The sequence below is a fragment of the Emydura macquarii genome, unplaced genomic scaffold, assembly GCF_026122565.2.
Source record: "Emydura macquarii macquarii isolate MOO-44397 ecotype Brisbane River unplaced genomic scaffold, CSIRO-AGI_Emac_v2 contig_1254, whole genome shotgun sequence".
Taxonomy (NCBI): Eukaryota; Metazoa; Chordata; order Testudines; family Chelidae; genus Emydura; species Emydura macquarii.
Genome location: NW_027131391.1, coordinates 759,534 through 775,103, shown reverse-complemented (window position 1 = coordinate 775,103; position 15,570 = coordinate 759,534). Strand labels below are relative to the sequence as shown.

Genomic DNA, 15,570 nt, shown 5'->3' with positions numbered 1-15,570 from the left:
GGTATTAAAAGGACGTAAGTAATAGCATTTTGAGCAGAGTAGAAATGAGAAACCAGACAGGAGATGAATACAATAATTAAGACTAAACAGAGTTGATAGATCCTGGTGTCATGCAAAGCAGAGTGAGGTACAAGTTGGAGGACTGCCAAACTAGTGTGATTGAGCAATATGTTCACACAAACAGTGCACAGTAAATCAACAAGCAATTAATTCCATTCCTTCAAAGTAAATTACATAATACGTATTAACTGGCAAGTTAGTGTGCTTTGAGAATTGCATTGTGTGTACCCACATCATTTTAATCAATGTGCATGAACTAAAGTTAGTGTGTCTCTCATGTAGAGAAGCCCTTAGATATGTACCACTCTAATGGATTTAGAGTCAGCATCAATGCACAGTGGTTGATTTTTCTGAAACAAGCAGCCATGCATAGCATGCATCTGTGAAAATGTGGTGGGCATGTCACGCACAGAATACAGGGAGAAGCTATGAAAGCTGTGGATGGAGGAAAACAGCATATTAATATATTTACAATTAAAATACACTGAAAAATAGAGCAGGAAGAGAAAGTATATGACATATCTGGCAACTTACTGTTTGTCAGAGCCAAGGGACTGATCGTTTTGTACAGCAGTAGGAAGTTTTATCTGACTCACTTCACCCTCTGCCTCCCTTTACAATACTGATAGTAAATCTCTTCAAGGGGAAAAGAAGTGGGTTATGGTGCATGTAGGTGCCTTTCTACTGCATCATATGTGATTTAGATGTCATCCAAACGTCTCTTTTGCTGGCCATTCATCTATCAGCATTGGCAGCACTTTTAGGATTAAGGTAATTTTTGGATGAAACCGATCACAGCATTAACCAGGGCTTGAAAAATGTATCAGACCCCAACCTAGAGGCCTATCCGAAAGGCATGAGAGATATCCAGAGAGATCTATGGGCAAGCAGGTCTATATACTCAGCCAGCCAGAGAGGAAATTGGTGAGGGTCATCCTACCGCTCTGTTCGGTCATGTGGGAAAGGCGCTCTGGTCCTACTCTGTGGGGGGCAGGAGTGGGTGGTGGGACTCTGGGAGCCAGTCCTGGGAGGGACAGGTGTGGAAGGGTAAACCTCTCAGGGTGCCATGGTCTGTCTGGGCCGAGGAGGGCCGCGCCCCTTGGTAGAGACAAGGGGCTACTGGCTAGCCTATCTAACAGTCACCAGGCTGGGCTCAGGTGTGACACTGGCCTCGTCCACACATGGCACAGTCAGTGATGACAGGCATGGCAGTGGCTGAGGCTGACTTAGTGAGCGCCCAGCACAATCACCTGCTGCTGGCCCCACCCAGCCCTGCTGCAGACAGAGCCCGTCTCACTACACCCGACCCCCCTCAAGCCTTCCCCCCACCTGGCAACAGGCCAGGGTCGCCAACCGCCCGTAGATTTACAGAGTCAATACAGAAAACGTACAATTTTAACACTGTCCGTAAACCCGCAGATGGATGAAAATGTCCCTGAAGCCGGGTAGAAGTAAAGCCCATTGTAGGTGGACACCGAGTCACGTCTCGTGTCCCCAGACTGCTCTGAGCACGACTTCACCCACGTCCTGTCTTCTAGTGCTGCACCTGCCCAAAGAACCCGGCTGACCAATCAGCCGCCGCTAAAACAACTGCCTAATTCCACACTGCGGTGCCCAGCACACGGCCCGCGAGCACACACGCCTGTGACGTGATTGTGGTGTTCGGGGTGTTTTTAGTGACGCAGTAAAAAGTTCGCCGTGTCAGTTAAACGGTCGGTAACGACTGCCATGCCAGGCTGGCACACGGGTATAGGCCGCAGCAGGAAGCAGAGCGGGGGTGGGGATGACTGGGGGGGGGTGAGTGCATGAGTTTGGTCCATGTCCCCGCCCCACCCAACAGCCTGGCAGTGGCGGGCTGGCCCGGCTGGCACCCACTACCGCAGGCCCCGCCCCTTCCAGTCACTGTCATCGCGAGGTGCCACTTCCTGTCACGAGAGGCCGGAGGTGAGAGAAATCGCTTCTGGTCACGCGGCACGCGCCGGCACTTCTGGTCACATGACGGGCGGCACCGCTCACTTCCGACCACGTGACCCGTCCCGCGGAGTGGGCTCGGCTCCGGCTGGCTGTGATTGGCGGCGCTGCTTTTGTCGCTTGTGACACTCGGCGAGCCCCGAGTCTCCGTCTATGGCTCGGCGAAGATGAGCCCGGCAGACAGCGCTGGGGCAGGCGCGAGCTGCCGCTGCCGGTAGGTTGCTGCAGAGCTTCGTCCGGGTGGGGCGCCCCCCGCCCTCCGGGGATTTCCCGGCGCTGCCGCCGGGGGCCGGCTCCAGGGCCCCCGCCAGGGTGTGTGTGTGTGTGTGTGGGGGGGGGGGACCCCTGACAGCTCGTGCCCCCGGCCACTCTGCCGCCCTGCCCCCACCGACGGGGAGCCACCCCCCGCCGAGGGCCGGGGCCCCTTGCCCCAGCGCGCCGGACTCCCGCCGCTGTCCACTAAGGCTTCCTGCTCCTTTTGCGGGGCCGGCGCTGTTTGCGGAGAAACTGGCGGACAAGCCGGCGCAGCCGGGTCCAGTGCGCACGGAGAACACCGCTGTTGGAGGCCCACACCTGCTGATACTTCCGCACCCACCCCGCTGCCGTCCGCACCCTTTGCTGGGTAGCGGGCTCGGTCCCTTGGCCGGAAAAGGACTGCCTCAGGGTGCCGCGCTGCGGGGTTTTGTGGGCAGAAAGAGAGACATGAATAACTGGCCGGCTGCTGTGCTGGGATTCTGCCTTGTCAGTCCCATTCCCCTGGCATGTGACACAACTGCTTCATTTCCTAGGGTCGAGGGGATCGGGACTGAGGAATGCCCAGAGCCTGTACTATCTCCGTCTAGTCTTGCCTGGGGGAATGAGGATCCAATGGGTGACCACTTAAAGCCCTTTCTATTATTGACCTTTGTGGGTCTGAAAACGCTTTGAATTAACCCCTGGAAACAAAGTTTTCTGCAGTACTGTTCCCACAGCTGTAGAAGTATGGTTACAACCACAAACGGGATGCAGGCACAGTGGCTAAAGGTGAATGAGCAATCAGCATTGTCCTTCAGCTGCCATGAAAAGCAAAGCCACAATATATAGCAGGGGATGTCACTGAAAAGTCAAAGCTCAGTTCCACCTGTAGTTTGCTCTATTGGGAGAGCAGAGCCTGCACTCCATTGTCCTGAATGCAGAGAAGATTCTTTAATCAGACTGCTGACCACACACTCTTCTTATTGTGAGTTTCTAACTTCAAAACTAACAGCCTGTGGTCCCAAATGCCACTGGTGTTTCATCACTGAGTCCTAGCCTCACATGTTGCTAACTATGTTATCCTTATCTGGACCATGTACCTTGGGATTGGGATGACTGTTGGGGTGGTTGTTTTCAGTCCCTTGTAAGCAATAATTTTAGCAACTAGAAGGGATAATTTGGGAGTAAAACTGGAAGTTGACTTTATCACCTGACCTAGGAACTGACATGAATTGATTAGCTTGGAACTCAAATGTTTTTTTGGGAAACTATCTTTCAGTTTTGTGTAACCTGAGAATTAGGAATCTGGGTTGACAGGTACAGTGACATTAGGAAATTGGAACTGCTCTGTTATTGGAAGGAATAGGCACTTTGTTACAGGAAAGACTTTAGGAAAGCTCCATTTCCTCTTCTAAACCATAAAAGATCGTACAGAGCCTGTAATAGATCTTTGGGGACTTGGAATTACTTTGGGAAGGAAGGAAATGTTCTACAACAGATGGCAGTGATGCCAGTTAATGCACATATGGCAGTAAAACCATTAGATTGCGAATTCTCAAACTTTTTGTGGGTGGACCACAATTTAAATGTATCCTGGACACCTCTCTCCCATTCACAATTGCATGACATCTTTGTGGCAAATACAGCAATTACTTAATGGAAAAGGAATATTGAGAAACATTTATGCATTTTTATCTCTTAATCTGATTAAACAGTTGGAAACACAGGAGAGAGCAAGCAACATTACCAGATAGCTACCTGCAGACCAACAAAATGTCATTCAGTGGACTAGAATTTGAAAGCTGTTACATTAGATTAGCTGTTGTTTAAAAACCTGCAGAGCCTCACAGAATCTTTAGAGCTGTTTCTAAATTAAATGTTTCAATGTGCCATTTTTTTTTTCTTTTATGAGAGATATTGGTACAAAAACAGGCACTTTTTTATTTAATAGAGTTCAGCAGCTGCTGCTGTCTGTCAGAATCTTCTCTGTGTGACATCCTAAGTAGATGCTGTGAAAATTATGATGTTACAAACAAAAGGCAAGCAGGACATGGAAGGAGGAATAAATAGCAGAAACAGTTGAACTCTTAAAGATTCACTGTGGCCTTTATGAAAAAGCTTTGGAAACATTGTTTAAAGACACTTTTGCTTCTTTAACATTTTTTCTGTATTTATTGTTACACTATTATGCAGTAATGCCCAGTGTCTGGCCTTCAAGGTAGTGCTCAAGAACACAGTGCAAAATATCATATAGTAATGTTACGAACTTGGGGAAAGGACACATGAGAGAAATATTGGGCAAACGTCTCAGTAAAACAGCCACTGTTAGGAAATTCATACTCTTAAGATAACTCCATAATGGTGTTTCTCTGAGAAACATTTTGTGAACTATTACAATAATAAATTGCTATTCAGAGAATGTATGTGCTCAAAAAGAGAAAAGTCACATTTAAAGTTACACAGTAATGTAAACACCTGTAAAGTCAGTGGGAGTTTTACCATTAACTTCAGTGGAGCCAAGATTTTCCCCATCATTGTCTAGAGAAAACAGAACTTGTATTAAGAAAAATCTCTACTGGATACTACTTATGATGATGAGCATAATGAGGGTATGTGAAAATTATATGTATTGCAAGGTACTACTTATGGGTATGGAGAATTTGTATTTTGCACTTGAGTAGGCTGTGACTGTACAATTAATGTCTGTTGTATGTATTAAACAAACACAAGACAGTTGAAGTTGTGTTCAGTTTTAACTTTGGCATTTCCTGACTCTTGATTGCCTAGCTGTGCAATTTGCAACTTTAATGTTTTCTCAGCATAATTTTGTAGTGAATACTATACAGTAAAATCTAGAGCTGTGTGAGTAAATGTAGTTTAGACAAATGGAGATTTCTCCCTTTCAGATGTTCCACTGATTCTAAAGGCTGGGAATTGTTCAGAAGTTCAATTCTTCCTGAAAGTTGTGTCTTTATATTCTCACTTTGGTAACTTTCTAGAAAAGCAGTGCCCATTTGTAGAGCCGTGCAAATCTGCAGATATCTGCTTTGCAATCCATAAAGGTGGTTATATTGTTTACCATCTTTGCGGATTGGTTGCAGATCCAAATTCACATGGCTATAAAAGTGAGATGGGGCTGATGTGGATACATATAAAAGGTGGAGTGTGGATCCCGGGTTAGATACAAGTTAATTATTGCAGGTGCGGATCAGATGTGGATCCAAATTTTTTGATCTGTGCAGGGCTATATCCATTTGGACAGCAAAAGCATCCCCTCACAGTGCTGAATGTTCATAGTCAAGGTTATAAAAGGCCAATGCAGTCTCCAGTTGCCTTAGTTCTTTCTTTTCCTCGGTTAGCCATGAGAGTAGAGACTTTAGCCCTGGGTCAAGAAGGGCCGTTTATGGAAACATGCTCAGCTAAAGTAATGTAAAAAGGCAAAGACAAGAAAAAATACAACAAAACAAGCACTCTAGTAAACTAAAGATGTAAACTCCAAGTTGCAGCTTCTATTACAGCAAAGGTATCTAAGAACACTCTGAAGCTGGGAATTGGATAAATTGACATTTTGCACAAAACTCTTCTCTTTGTGTAACTCCAAAATAATCCCATTGGGGTAGAACCGTGTTTTAAGATCTCTCCATTGTATTTAAGGGTTTGTGTGTTTTGCTGACTGTGATAAGAGTCAAAATGCTGTTAATGAATCACAAACACAAACATTTGCTATTTCTGTTGTCTCACAGAATTCATCTTGCTGTAACTGGTGGCTGTGAGGTCCTGAGCATTTCTGCTTGTGATGGCGGAGGATCAGGAGCTGACTCAGCCAGGCAAGACTCCCTTGGAGCCCTCCCTTCAGCAGTGCACCAGCAACACTTACCGCAGTGCAGAGCACTCCCAGTCCTTACTCAGTGGTCTGGTAGCTCTCCGAGATGGTGGCATCCTTTTTGATGTAGTCCTGGTAGTGGAAGGGAAACCTATTGAAGCTCATCGGATACTTCTAGCTGCATCATGTGACTATTTCAGGTGAGTCCAGTGTCACTGTGCATCTGTAACTAGCATCTTTCTCAATATGAATCAATGGATCCTTTGTAGCAATAGAGCACTGTCACTCATCTAGCACACTTCAATGGCTATTTTGAACTTCTTTAAAAACAAAGGTTTATAATATGAGCCTTAAAATCTTTAAAGACAATGATCCCATTGTTGGATGCAGGAGTCTGCATGCCTTCTTGATTGCCATTTGTTTGTTTGTTTGTTAATGAAGGTGGTTTTTATGTTTTTATAGGGCTTCAAGTGCTTAACAGGGAAGCAGTTTATAAGTTAAATTAATGCAAGGATGCACAGGGAGAATATGGGTACAGATAAGCGCTGGTTAACCAAAGCTTGACTATGCCTTTTGGATTTTTGGAGCCAGCTGGCTTGTGTCTTTTCACTGCATTCTGAAAAGGCTGTGGTCTGGGTTTCCAGTTCCAAAACTGTATAACCCAGCGTATTTCCAGGACTACTGGATTTGGAAACTGGCATGCAGACTTTGCAAAGCTATCTGTCCAGCTGTCAGTCTTACTGCATGTTTTGGATGTCCCCAGAGCAATATGGCTAAACTGGGTTGAACTGTACATAGCTTTGGTACATCTCCAGTATAGTGTGTGCCTTTTTCTTTCTACAGAGGAATGTTTGCTGGAGGGCTAAGAGAGATGGAGCAGGAAGAGGTTCGTATTCATGGAGTATCCTACAATGCTATGTGTAAAATCCTGAACTTCATATACACTTCTGAGCTGGAACTCAGCCTGAACGATGTGCAAGAAACGCTAGCTGCTGCCTGTCAACTTCAGGTGAGGGATTGGGAGATGGAGCAAGAAGACAAAGGGAAGAATGGGACATATAAGGAATGGGGACACCCTGGGGAATAAATGGGAGAGGTTGAGGAGGTGAACAAACACAACAGAGGAGAAGTCAAGGGGCAGGGGCTCTTCAGTCTACATATGTGGATTTGACTTGAACTTTTTTCTGCATGTTCTAAACTGTGCATTAAGGGCTTGTCTATACTTACAGCGGTACAGCTACACTGGTGAAGCTGTGCCACTATAGCACTTAGTGAAGATGCTGCCTACGTCGACAGGAGCTTCTCCCATCGCCGTAGATACTCCACCTCCCCAAGAGGCAGTAGCTATATTGATGGGAGAAGCCCTCCTATTGACATAGCATTGTCTAAACTGGGGGTTAGGTCAGTATAACTATGTCGCTCAGGGATGTTCCACACTCCTGAATGATGTAGTTATACCAACATAAGTTTGTAGTGTAGACCAGGTCTTTGTAAGTAGCTGCAGATGAGTATATGCTAGGTTTGGATGGATGGATGTGTCGTTCATATAAGTAGTTTCATGTTTTTATTTATAATTTTTCATCATTTTATCCAGAGCGCTGACTTGTATAGTAGTTGTCGTCTCCTGATGTGCTCAGTAACCCCTTTCCTGCTTAGTGACACCTCAAGGGAGATTCTGTTAGAGTGCCTACATTATGATCTACATTAAATAACCTGCCTTCCTTCTTCCCATGTTGTGATGCTGCAGCTTCTCAGGATCTCATCTACAGCATAAAGGCTGATTCCACAGACACACTGTGGGTGGAACTAGGAACCCGGTTGCTACAGAGGCTCTTGTTTTGCCATTGAGAGAGTTTTTGCTTTTATTATCCACACTGTACATGCTGTGGTATTACATTACATATTCACTAGAGATTTACTCTGTCAAGCCTTGTGGAGTCAATAGAAGTTTGTCAAGTATAGCAGAGAGAATTTTTCTGCTGTCAGGATGCTCCTGATGTCCAGAAGCAATGTCATGCTGTAGTCAGTAAACTACAAAAAAAAATATTAACTTTCCTTGCAAAAGTTTCCTCTGCATTTGAATGATCCAGCCCAATTTACTATTCTGATGTGCCTTTGTGTGTCTGCCTTTTGCACACTGATTAATCTGTTTGGAAACAGAAGAATTATACTCTGTTCATCTACAAACCACAGTGGATCATATTCTTGTCGTCTCTGGTGAAAGACTGAGTTCTGTTGACTGTGGCTATCAGTTTTTATTTCCAGCCAGTACTGATAACAGCTAGAGACCATTGTCAGTCTTCATGGTGACAGGTGTTCCCTTTAATTTTTTACAACTTCCTCAGCTTGGGTCTTCCATACTCCGATAAATCTGGTCTCTGTAGTGTAAGACACACATTTTTAACTGAAATAAACCATCTGCTTTGTCTCTTGCAGATTCCAGAAGTCATTCATTTCTGTTGTGATTTTCTCATGGCCTGGGTGGATGAGGAGAACATCCTGGATGTGTATAAATTGGCTGACCTCTTTGACTTGAATAAATTGAGCAAGCAGCTGGACTCCTACATTCTCAAGAACTTCGTAGCTTTCTCAAAGACTGAGATATACCGCCAGCTACCCCTGGAGAAGGTCTACTCCATCCTCAGTAGCAACCACTTGGAGGTCAACTGTGAGAATGAGGTTTATGAAGGGGCGCTTCTGTACCATTACACCCCAGAACAGGTGGAGACAGATCAGGTCTCGCTGATGGAGCCTCCTAAACTATTGGAAACAGTCCGCTTCCCTCTGATGGAGCTCCAGATCCTGCAAAGACTCCATGACAAATTAAGCCCATGTCCGTTAAGAGAGACTGTAGCTGATGCACTAATGTACCACAAGAACGAATGTCTCCAGCCTATGCTTCAAAACTCACAGACACAGCTCAGGTCAGAGTTCCACTGTGTAGTGGGCTTTGGAGGGATGCATTCTGCTCCATCCACAGTCCTCAGTGACCAAGCCAAGTACCTGAACCCCCTGTTGGGAGAGTGGAGGCACTTTACTGCTGCATTAGCCCCCAGAATGTCCAACCAAGGGATCGCTGTTTTCAACAATTTTGTATACTTGATTGGGGGAGATAACAATGTCAGAGGTTTTCGAGCAGAGTCCAGGTGTTGGAGGTAAGAGGAGACTACTTTTGCCACCATTTTTTTTATTACCATTCCCTGAGTCGGGCAGTCACTTTTGCAGTACACGTGATAGCTGGCCAGGGAAGTTGGGAATGGTACTGGGACCTCATCTGAAGAAATTGCAAGGACTAAGGAGGACCAGCCTGATTGTGGAGGAGGAGAAAGCTTTCTGTTTGTGCATACATCATTTGGTAATCAACCAGGAGTGGGGAAGCAAATAGAGCAATGTTACACAACAGCTCTGTTGAACGGTGTAAAATATTCTTGAGTGCTGAGCACAGAATGGGGAGCCAGGGACTTCTGTGTGTGCTGATCTTGGTTCTGACACTAACTCTCTTTCTTACCTTGGTTGCTTTTCTTAACCTCTCTGTGTGTTTCTGTCTCATCTGTAAAATGGCAATAATATTTACCACCCTGTAGGGTTGTTGTTGAGGATTATTTAGGTTAATATTTCTATTGTATTTTGAAGTCAGATGTGCTACTATATGTAAGTCTTGTATTTGGTCGCCTGAATGGGGCAGGAATGGAAGCTTTTTAACTGTTTCTGAAGGGAAAGTTGCTTCTTAGACAGAGGGGAAATGTCAGATTGATGATTCACAGCAGTGAATTAGGATGGTAAAAAAATTAGAGATGTAGGATACGTGAATCTGGTACCAAAGGGAAGTGATTTAAGGAGCACAACTATTAAACATCTTAAACAAAATTGTAACATTGGTTAATTAACGGCATTATAGACACCAATTCAAAATAATGAGCATCCTGCTACTTCCCAAGATTGGAGCACAACTAAATAATCATGGTAAAAAAAAAAAAGTCTTAAATTTTAGGTTACAAAATTCCAATTGAACATGGTAACAGTTTTTGTTTTGTTTCTTTTAAGTTCCACTGAGATCAGGCTTTCTTTCTAGATTTTAATACCCATTACGCAGTAAACAGCTGTATTACAAGTTCTTTGGCTAACGTCTGCAAATTAGTAATTTTTATAGGTTTTAGCTCAGTTGTTTTTATGTTTGTCACATGCAAAATGAATTTAAGTTCCTGCCATTGCTTTCAGGCTGCTCCTATAATTAAGATTTTCATATTTTATCTGAAATTGATATTTGGGGGTGAAAGCTAAAGTTGAGAAGGTTGAATATCTTCTTACCAGGAAATATCTGAACAAATCAAAGAAGCTCCAAATGTTCATGCCCTTCCTGGTCTCTGGAGTGCTATTTTTAGCCAATTTTTACATTGTGGAATGTTTGTAAACTAACAAGGTTGATGGGCTGTAGACTGGCAATAGCGCAAAGCATACTGGAAATAGTAACTGTGTACAGCACGATTAGATTTGCTAATGGATTCTCCTTCAAAATAGAATAAAAAACTTAGCTGATAATTATATTTTGACACGAGTGGCCAAATTTCACTCTAGTGCAGTGTTTCTCAAATAGTGTTCCGCGGAACAGGGTTCCATGGGCTGAGTTGAAGGGTTCAGCGAAAAAGCGGAACCGCGCCGCTGAAATTAAGAGAAATAGCGCGCCGCCGAAAACTGCTTAGAGAGCATGCCGCCGAAAACTGCTTAGAGAGCGCGCCACCAAAAAGGGGAAAATTTCCTGGACTTGTCGGAGGAGGGTATGGCATGGCCGCGCAAGGGTTCCGCGGCGAAATATAATTGAGAAACACTGCTCTAGGGAATTGCACCTACTTACAGGAAAGTTGAATTTGGGCCAAAGACAGTGCACTGGTCCAGATCAATTTGGTGCTGACCCATGTTCCAACAGTGACACAGTGTCCGTGTCTTAGTGCTCTGTGGTGGATTTGCAATGGTAACCCAGTTTGGTCATATTCCTTTGCAAGGTATGACCCACGACACAACAAATGGTTCCAGATCCAGGCTCTGCAGCAAGAGCATGCTGACCTCTGTGTCTGTGTTGTGGATGAATATATATATGCTGTCGCAGGGCGGGACTACCATGAAGACCTAAGGGAGGTGGAAAGGTATGATCCAAAAACCAACACCTGGGAATATGTGGCACCTCTGAGGAAGGAGGTAAGGAATACACATGCCAGCAAAAGCTAATAAGCGCCCTTAATATTTGACATCATCTTTCCTAGATGCTTTTTGCTACTTTTCTCAAGCATACCTCTTAATCTGCTAAATTCAGGTGGCTGACAGAGGTCTCTCTCTGTGTGTAGGATAAAAAATAGTAAGAAAGATGCTTAAAATACCAGGGGGTCTGCATCTTTGCCATGTGTATATTCTCTCTAACTGATATTAAATGCTAGATTTTAAAAATTAAATCATGTTGAGAAATTAATTCTGCACTTGTACATGGTGAAGGTAAACTTCCTGTGTGCATGACAGAGGTTAATTTGGGTGTAATATTAAAATAGCATACCTCTTTGTGAGAATGGTTGAGAGGTATGTTCTGAAATGGCAGCTTCATAAAAGTTGGAAGTTTGTATTAAGAGGTTTTACACTTCCATTTTTTCTCATTTCACTCATCATGTGAGGGGATTATTCTTTGGTGTTCCAGTGACGCTACTTTTCTAATAATATTGAATTGCCAAATTGGAATATGCTTTCCAAAGAAAAGTAGTTCCTAAATAACGTAGGGTCTGATCCTGAGTGGTACTGAGCACCTGCAATTCCCATCAGTTTTAATCAGAATTGCAGATGCTCTATTTGTCTCAGGGTCAAACCCTAAACTGATATGGGCAGAGAGGAAAAAATCCATAAGTGTATGAGCAGCAAGGACAACATATGTATGACCTCCCATTGAAATTAGATGCTTGTCTTCCTTTTCTCTTACTAGTTTCCCCTGTAAACATTAATTTTATTGTTTAAAAAAAATTTAAAAATTGAATTTCATGCTGGTGAAAGGAGCCTGATTCATACCCTTGGAGAATGAAGACCTCTATTTATTCCCAGAATAGATACAGCATGGGCAGCGGTAGTGCAAGCTTCTCCGTCTCAGTCCTGATCTGAAGGGACCACCTCTAGGGTGATAGGGTAAGTCAGTCTCTATGGCCCATTCAGTCCTTGGCCACTGTTCTGAGACTGCACGCAAGGGTGACAATGGTGGAGGTTTATGTGATGTAACCATCAAACAAGGGTGTCGGTTGTGAAAGTTTGTGATGTGGACTAGATGTAGACTCACTGACCTAGACTGAGACCACTGCACTCATTTGAGATATGTCACTGAACAGCCACTTAACTCAGAAGGATAAATACTATGTGTCTACTTAACCAGCCATGAAGTGCTATTTTTAGGTTTCTAAGAGACTGTCCCAAAACAAGGAGGAAATAAATAAAAACTGCATGCAAAAGTTCTTGATGACAATTTTGGTTAGGAAAGAAGTAAAATCCTAATTCACCTCTTCAAGAAATTATTCTGAATTTTACTGTAACATAAAAAGTTATGTGGCAGGTTAACAATCCAAAGTAAAATCACTTCATAATGCTTCTTATCTGAAAACCTCAAATCACTTTACAAACATGTAAGTATTATTCCCATTTTACAGATGGGAAATAGAGACACAGAGAGATTAAGTGACTAGTCTGAGGTCACAAATAACAAGTCCGTGCTGGGAACAGAACCCAGGTCTTCTGACTTACTCAAGTTCTACCCACTAGGTTATTATGCCTTCCTGAGAACATTGCTAAAACTTCTGTAAGACTTAATTTCCAGACCGGGCTTCAAAAAAGGCAAGGGAAGAGCTGCTAATTCAGGAGCAATCAGAAACATGAAGGGTCGGCAATTGTGGCGGAGTCAGAGAAATTCTAGTTAATTTCAGTTCAAGGACTGATCCTTAGTCCTATGGAATAATTGCTTATACAGAATCCTTCCAAATATTGGCATCTAAGTAATCAGAGGAAGACACCACCTCTGATATCATATATCCTCAGGAGATTTATATTCCATACTTACTGTGCTTGAAGCTGGAGGAAATACACAAAATAAAACCTGTCATCATCCTCTTGCCTTTTCTTGTGATGGTGCAGGTGTATGCACATGCTGGAGCAGCACTGGATGGGAAGATGTATATTACGTGTGGGAGGAGAGGAGAGGATTATTTGAAAGAATTACACTGTTATGATCCAAAGGCTAACCGGTGGGACAGCTTAGCTGATGGTCCAGTCAGACGTGCCTGGCATGGGATGGCTGCATTCCTGGGAAAGCTGTATGTGATTGGAGGTAGCAACAATGACTCTGGCTATAGGAGAGATGTTCACCAGGTGAGAAGATGTCATGGCTGTTTCTTTCCTGTCCAGGCATGTGACACTCACATTGTGCCATAATTCCTTTTTCCTGTTGAGCATAAACGCACAACTACCAGCCACCCAATTGTCTGCCTCTCCTCCATCTAATTGACAAACATTGAAGTGCTTTACTTGCTGCTGCCACCCCTGCATCATGCATTCTCTCTTACAACATTAAAACTCCTAGTCCTTTGACTTCTTATAATTTAGAAAAAGTCAGTGATGGGTGGTGGAGATCCAGCTGGGCAGTGTGCTGACAATAGAAACAAAGTGCCCCAGGTACTTTCCAGCAAGACAAATCTAAATTCTGTAGCACTCTGGTGTGGCAGACTAGAAACACTGTCGCAGCTTCATTAAAACTAAAAAATGATGTTGTTGTTTTAAATTAATTACATAAGAAATTAAGTCAGTTGTTATCCAGTAATCTTGGTTTTAATTCAGTTTATTTTTTACATTATCCCTGCACTTTCATTTTTGATATGTCAAGTGCTTTGATACTAGGAATGCTTAACTGTTTCAGAGACAGTATGTTGAGGAAGGTGGAGGTGTTAGCACTTGACTGGGAGCAATTGGGTTTTAGCATCTGTGGTGGCATGGAATTGTGAGAAACACATTTGTTAGATATTTCTACTAAAATGAATCAGCAGTGAAAAAGTTAGCAATGTTGGGATTTATCTTTGGGATTTACACATAATGCCCCCTTGTATCATAATATTGTACAGCTATTAATAATGTACAACTATGGCAGGCACCCATTACATACAGATTTTTTTTTTAAAGGAATATGTTGCCTTGTCTTTTATTTCTTTATGTTCTTACAGGTTGCCTGCTATAGCCCAAGTACTGATCAGTGGATAAATGTATGCCCTCTACCTGCAGGGCATGGAGAGCCGGGTATTGCTGTCCTAGCCAATAAAATCTATGTCTTGGGGGGCAGATCCCACAATCGAGGGATCCGGATGGACTATGTCCATATTTATGATGCTGAGAAAGACTGCTGGAAGGAAGGTCCCCAGTTGGAGGATGATATTTCTGGGATGGCTGCCTGTGTCCTCACTCTGCCTAGGGCCATGCTAATGGACACAGAGAGGTGGACTCCAGAATGGCACCCAGACCGACTACAGCATCACCCAGACTTTGCCTCTGAGGTTATGAGTGTGTCAGACTGGGAAGAATTTGACAATTCAAGTGAAGATTAAGGACCTAAGGATTTTTTTTTTCCAGGAGAGAAGGAAATTAAGGTTTGGGAAAATTGTTTAGAAACCTTTTAATGTCTTTGGTATGACATACATTGAATCAATATTTAAATATTTGGAAACGTAAACGTTCTGTACAAAAGGACTTCTGCATTCTCTCCATTTGCCACAAAGCAGCAGTGTGAAAGCAACCAAAGAACTTTCATTTTTTCAATTAAAACGCGAGAGGATTTTGTCCTTTGAAGGGGACTCTTCTCAACCCACAGCATGGACAGAAGAAACACAAAAGACCTAGCTTGGCTACCTTCTTTGCTTCAAATTTACAGCATGAAATACATTCCTGGTTTCTCTGTAATGACCCCATCAGCATAAAGTCTAATGGCCAGGAAGATAAAACCTAGTGTCTGTCTCATGTCAGTTGTCAGTCTGCTCTGTAGGTTGTGCAGTGAGAGTGAGTGCTGTAGCAATGACAGCAGCAAGAAAGTCAGAATCCTCCTCCCATCTGGTTATGCAGCCATCCTCATACCAAGCTTAGAAACTTTGATCTGATGCCCCCTTCTGAACTACTAATATTGCAGGTTTTTGTCAACAAGATGGAAGACTTCTAGAAAAACTATCTTTGTACTGGTTATGGTAATCTCTTTAATCAGATGAACTTTCACAGATACCTTGGTTCACAAATGAAATAATAAATCTTTATGGGAACTTTTTATTTTTCTTTTGGTTATTGTTTCCCCTCCCCCCCACCAGAATATGAGCCAAATTACATTGCTTCATTAAGGTCAGTGAAGTTATACCAGCAACTAATTTGGCCCAGTTATGTTGTTTTATCTTCACTTATATGCTTAAAAGTGAACAAGAGGAGAGATTGTTTTGCAA

At 43.4% G+C, this 15,570-nt stretch overlaps 1 protein-coding gene across 1 annotated transcript; it reads left to right on the top strand.

Moving 5' to 3' along the window:
- Positions 1 to 3,186: 3,186 nt before the first annotated feature.
- On the top strand, positions 3,187 to 15,401 carry KLHL22 (kelch like family member 22). The gene is made up of 7 exons (XM_067549988.1): positions 3,187 to 3,250; positions 6,009 to 6,288; positions 6,932 to 7,097; positions 8,525 to 9,243; positions 11,089 to 11,281; positions 13,238 to 13,471; positions 14,317 to 15,401. Exons 2-7 carry the CDS (start codon positions 6,062 to 6,064, stop codon positions 14,692 to 14,694), a joined length of 1,917 nt encoding a protein of 638 aa, XP_067406089.1. The 5' UTR covers positions 3,187 to 3,250; positions 6,009 to 6,061; the 3' UTR covers positions 14,695 to 15,401.
- Positions 15,402 to 15,570: the final 169 nt, after the last annotated feature.

Coding starts and splice junctions, on each gene's coding strand:
- KLHL22 (XM_067549988.1), top strand. CDS start 6,062: ATGGCGGAGGATCAGGAGCTGACTCAGCCAGGCAAGACTCCCTTGGAG. Junction 6,289..6,931: donor GCATCATGTGACTATTTCAG/GTGAGTCCAGTG, acceptor TTCTTTCTACAG/AGGAATGTTTGCTGGAGGGC. Junction 11,282..13,237: donor TGGCACCTCTGAGGAAGGAG/GTAAGGAATACA, acceptor GTGATGGTGCAG/GTGTATGCACATGCTGGAGC.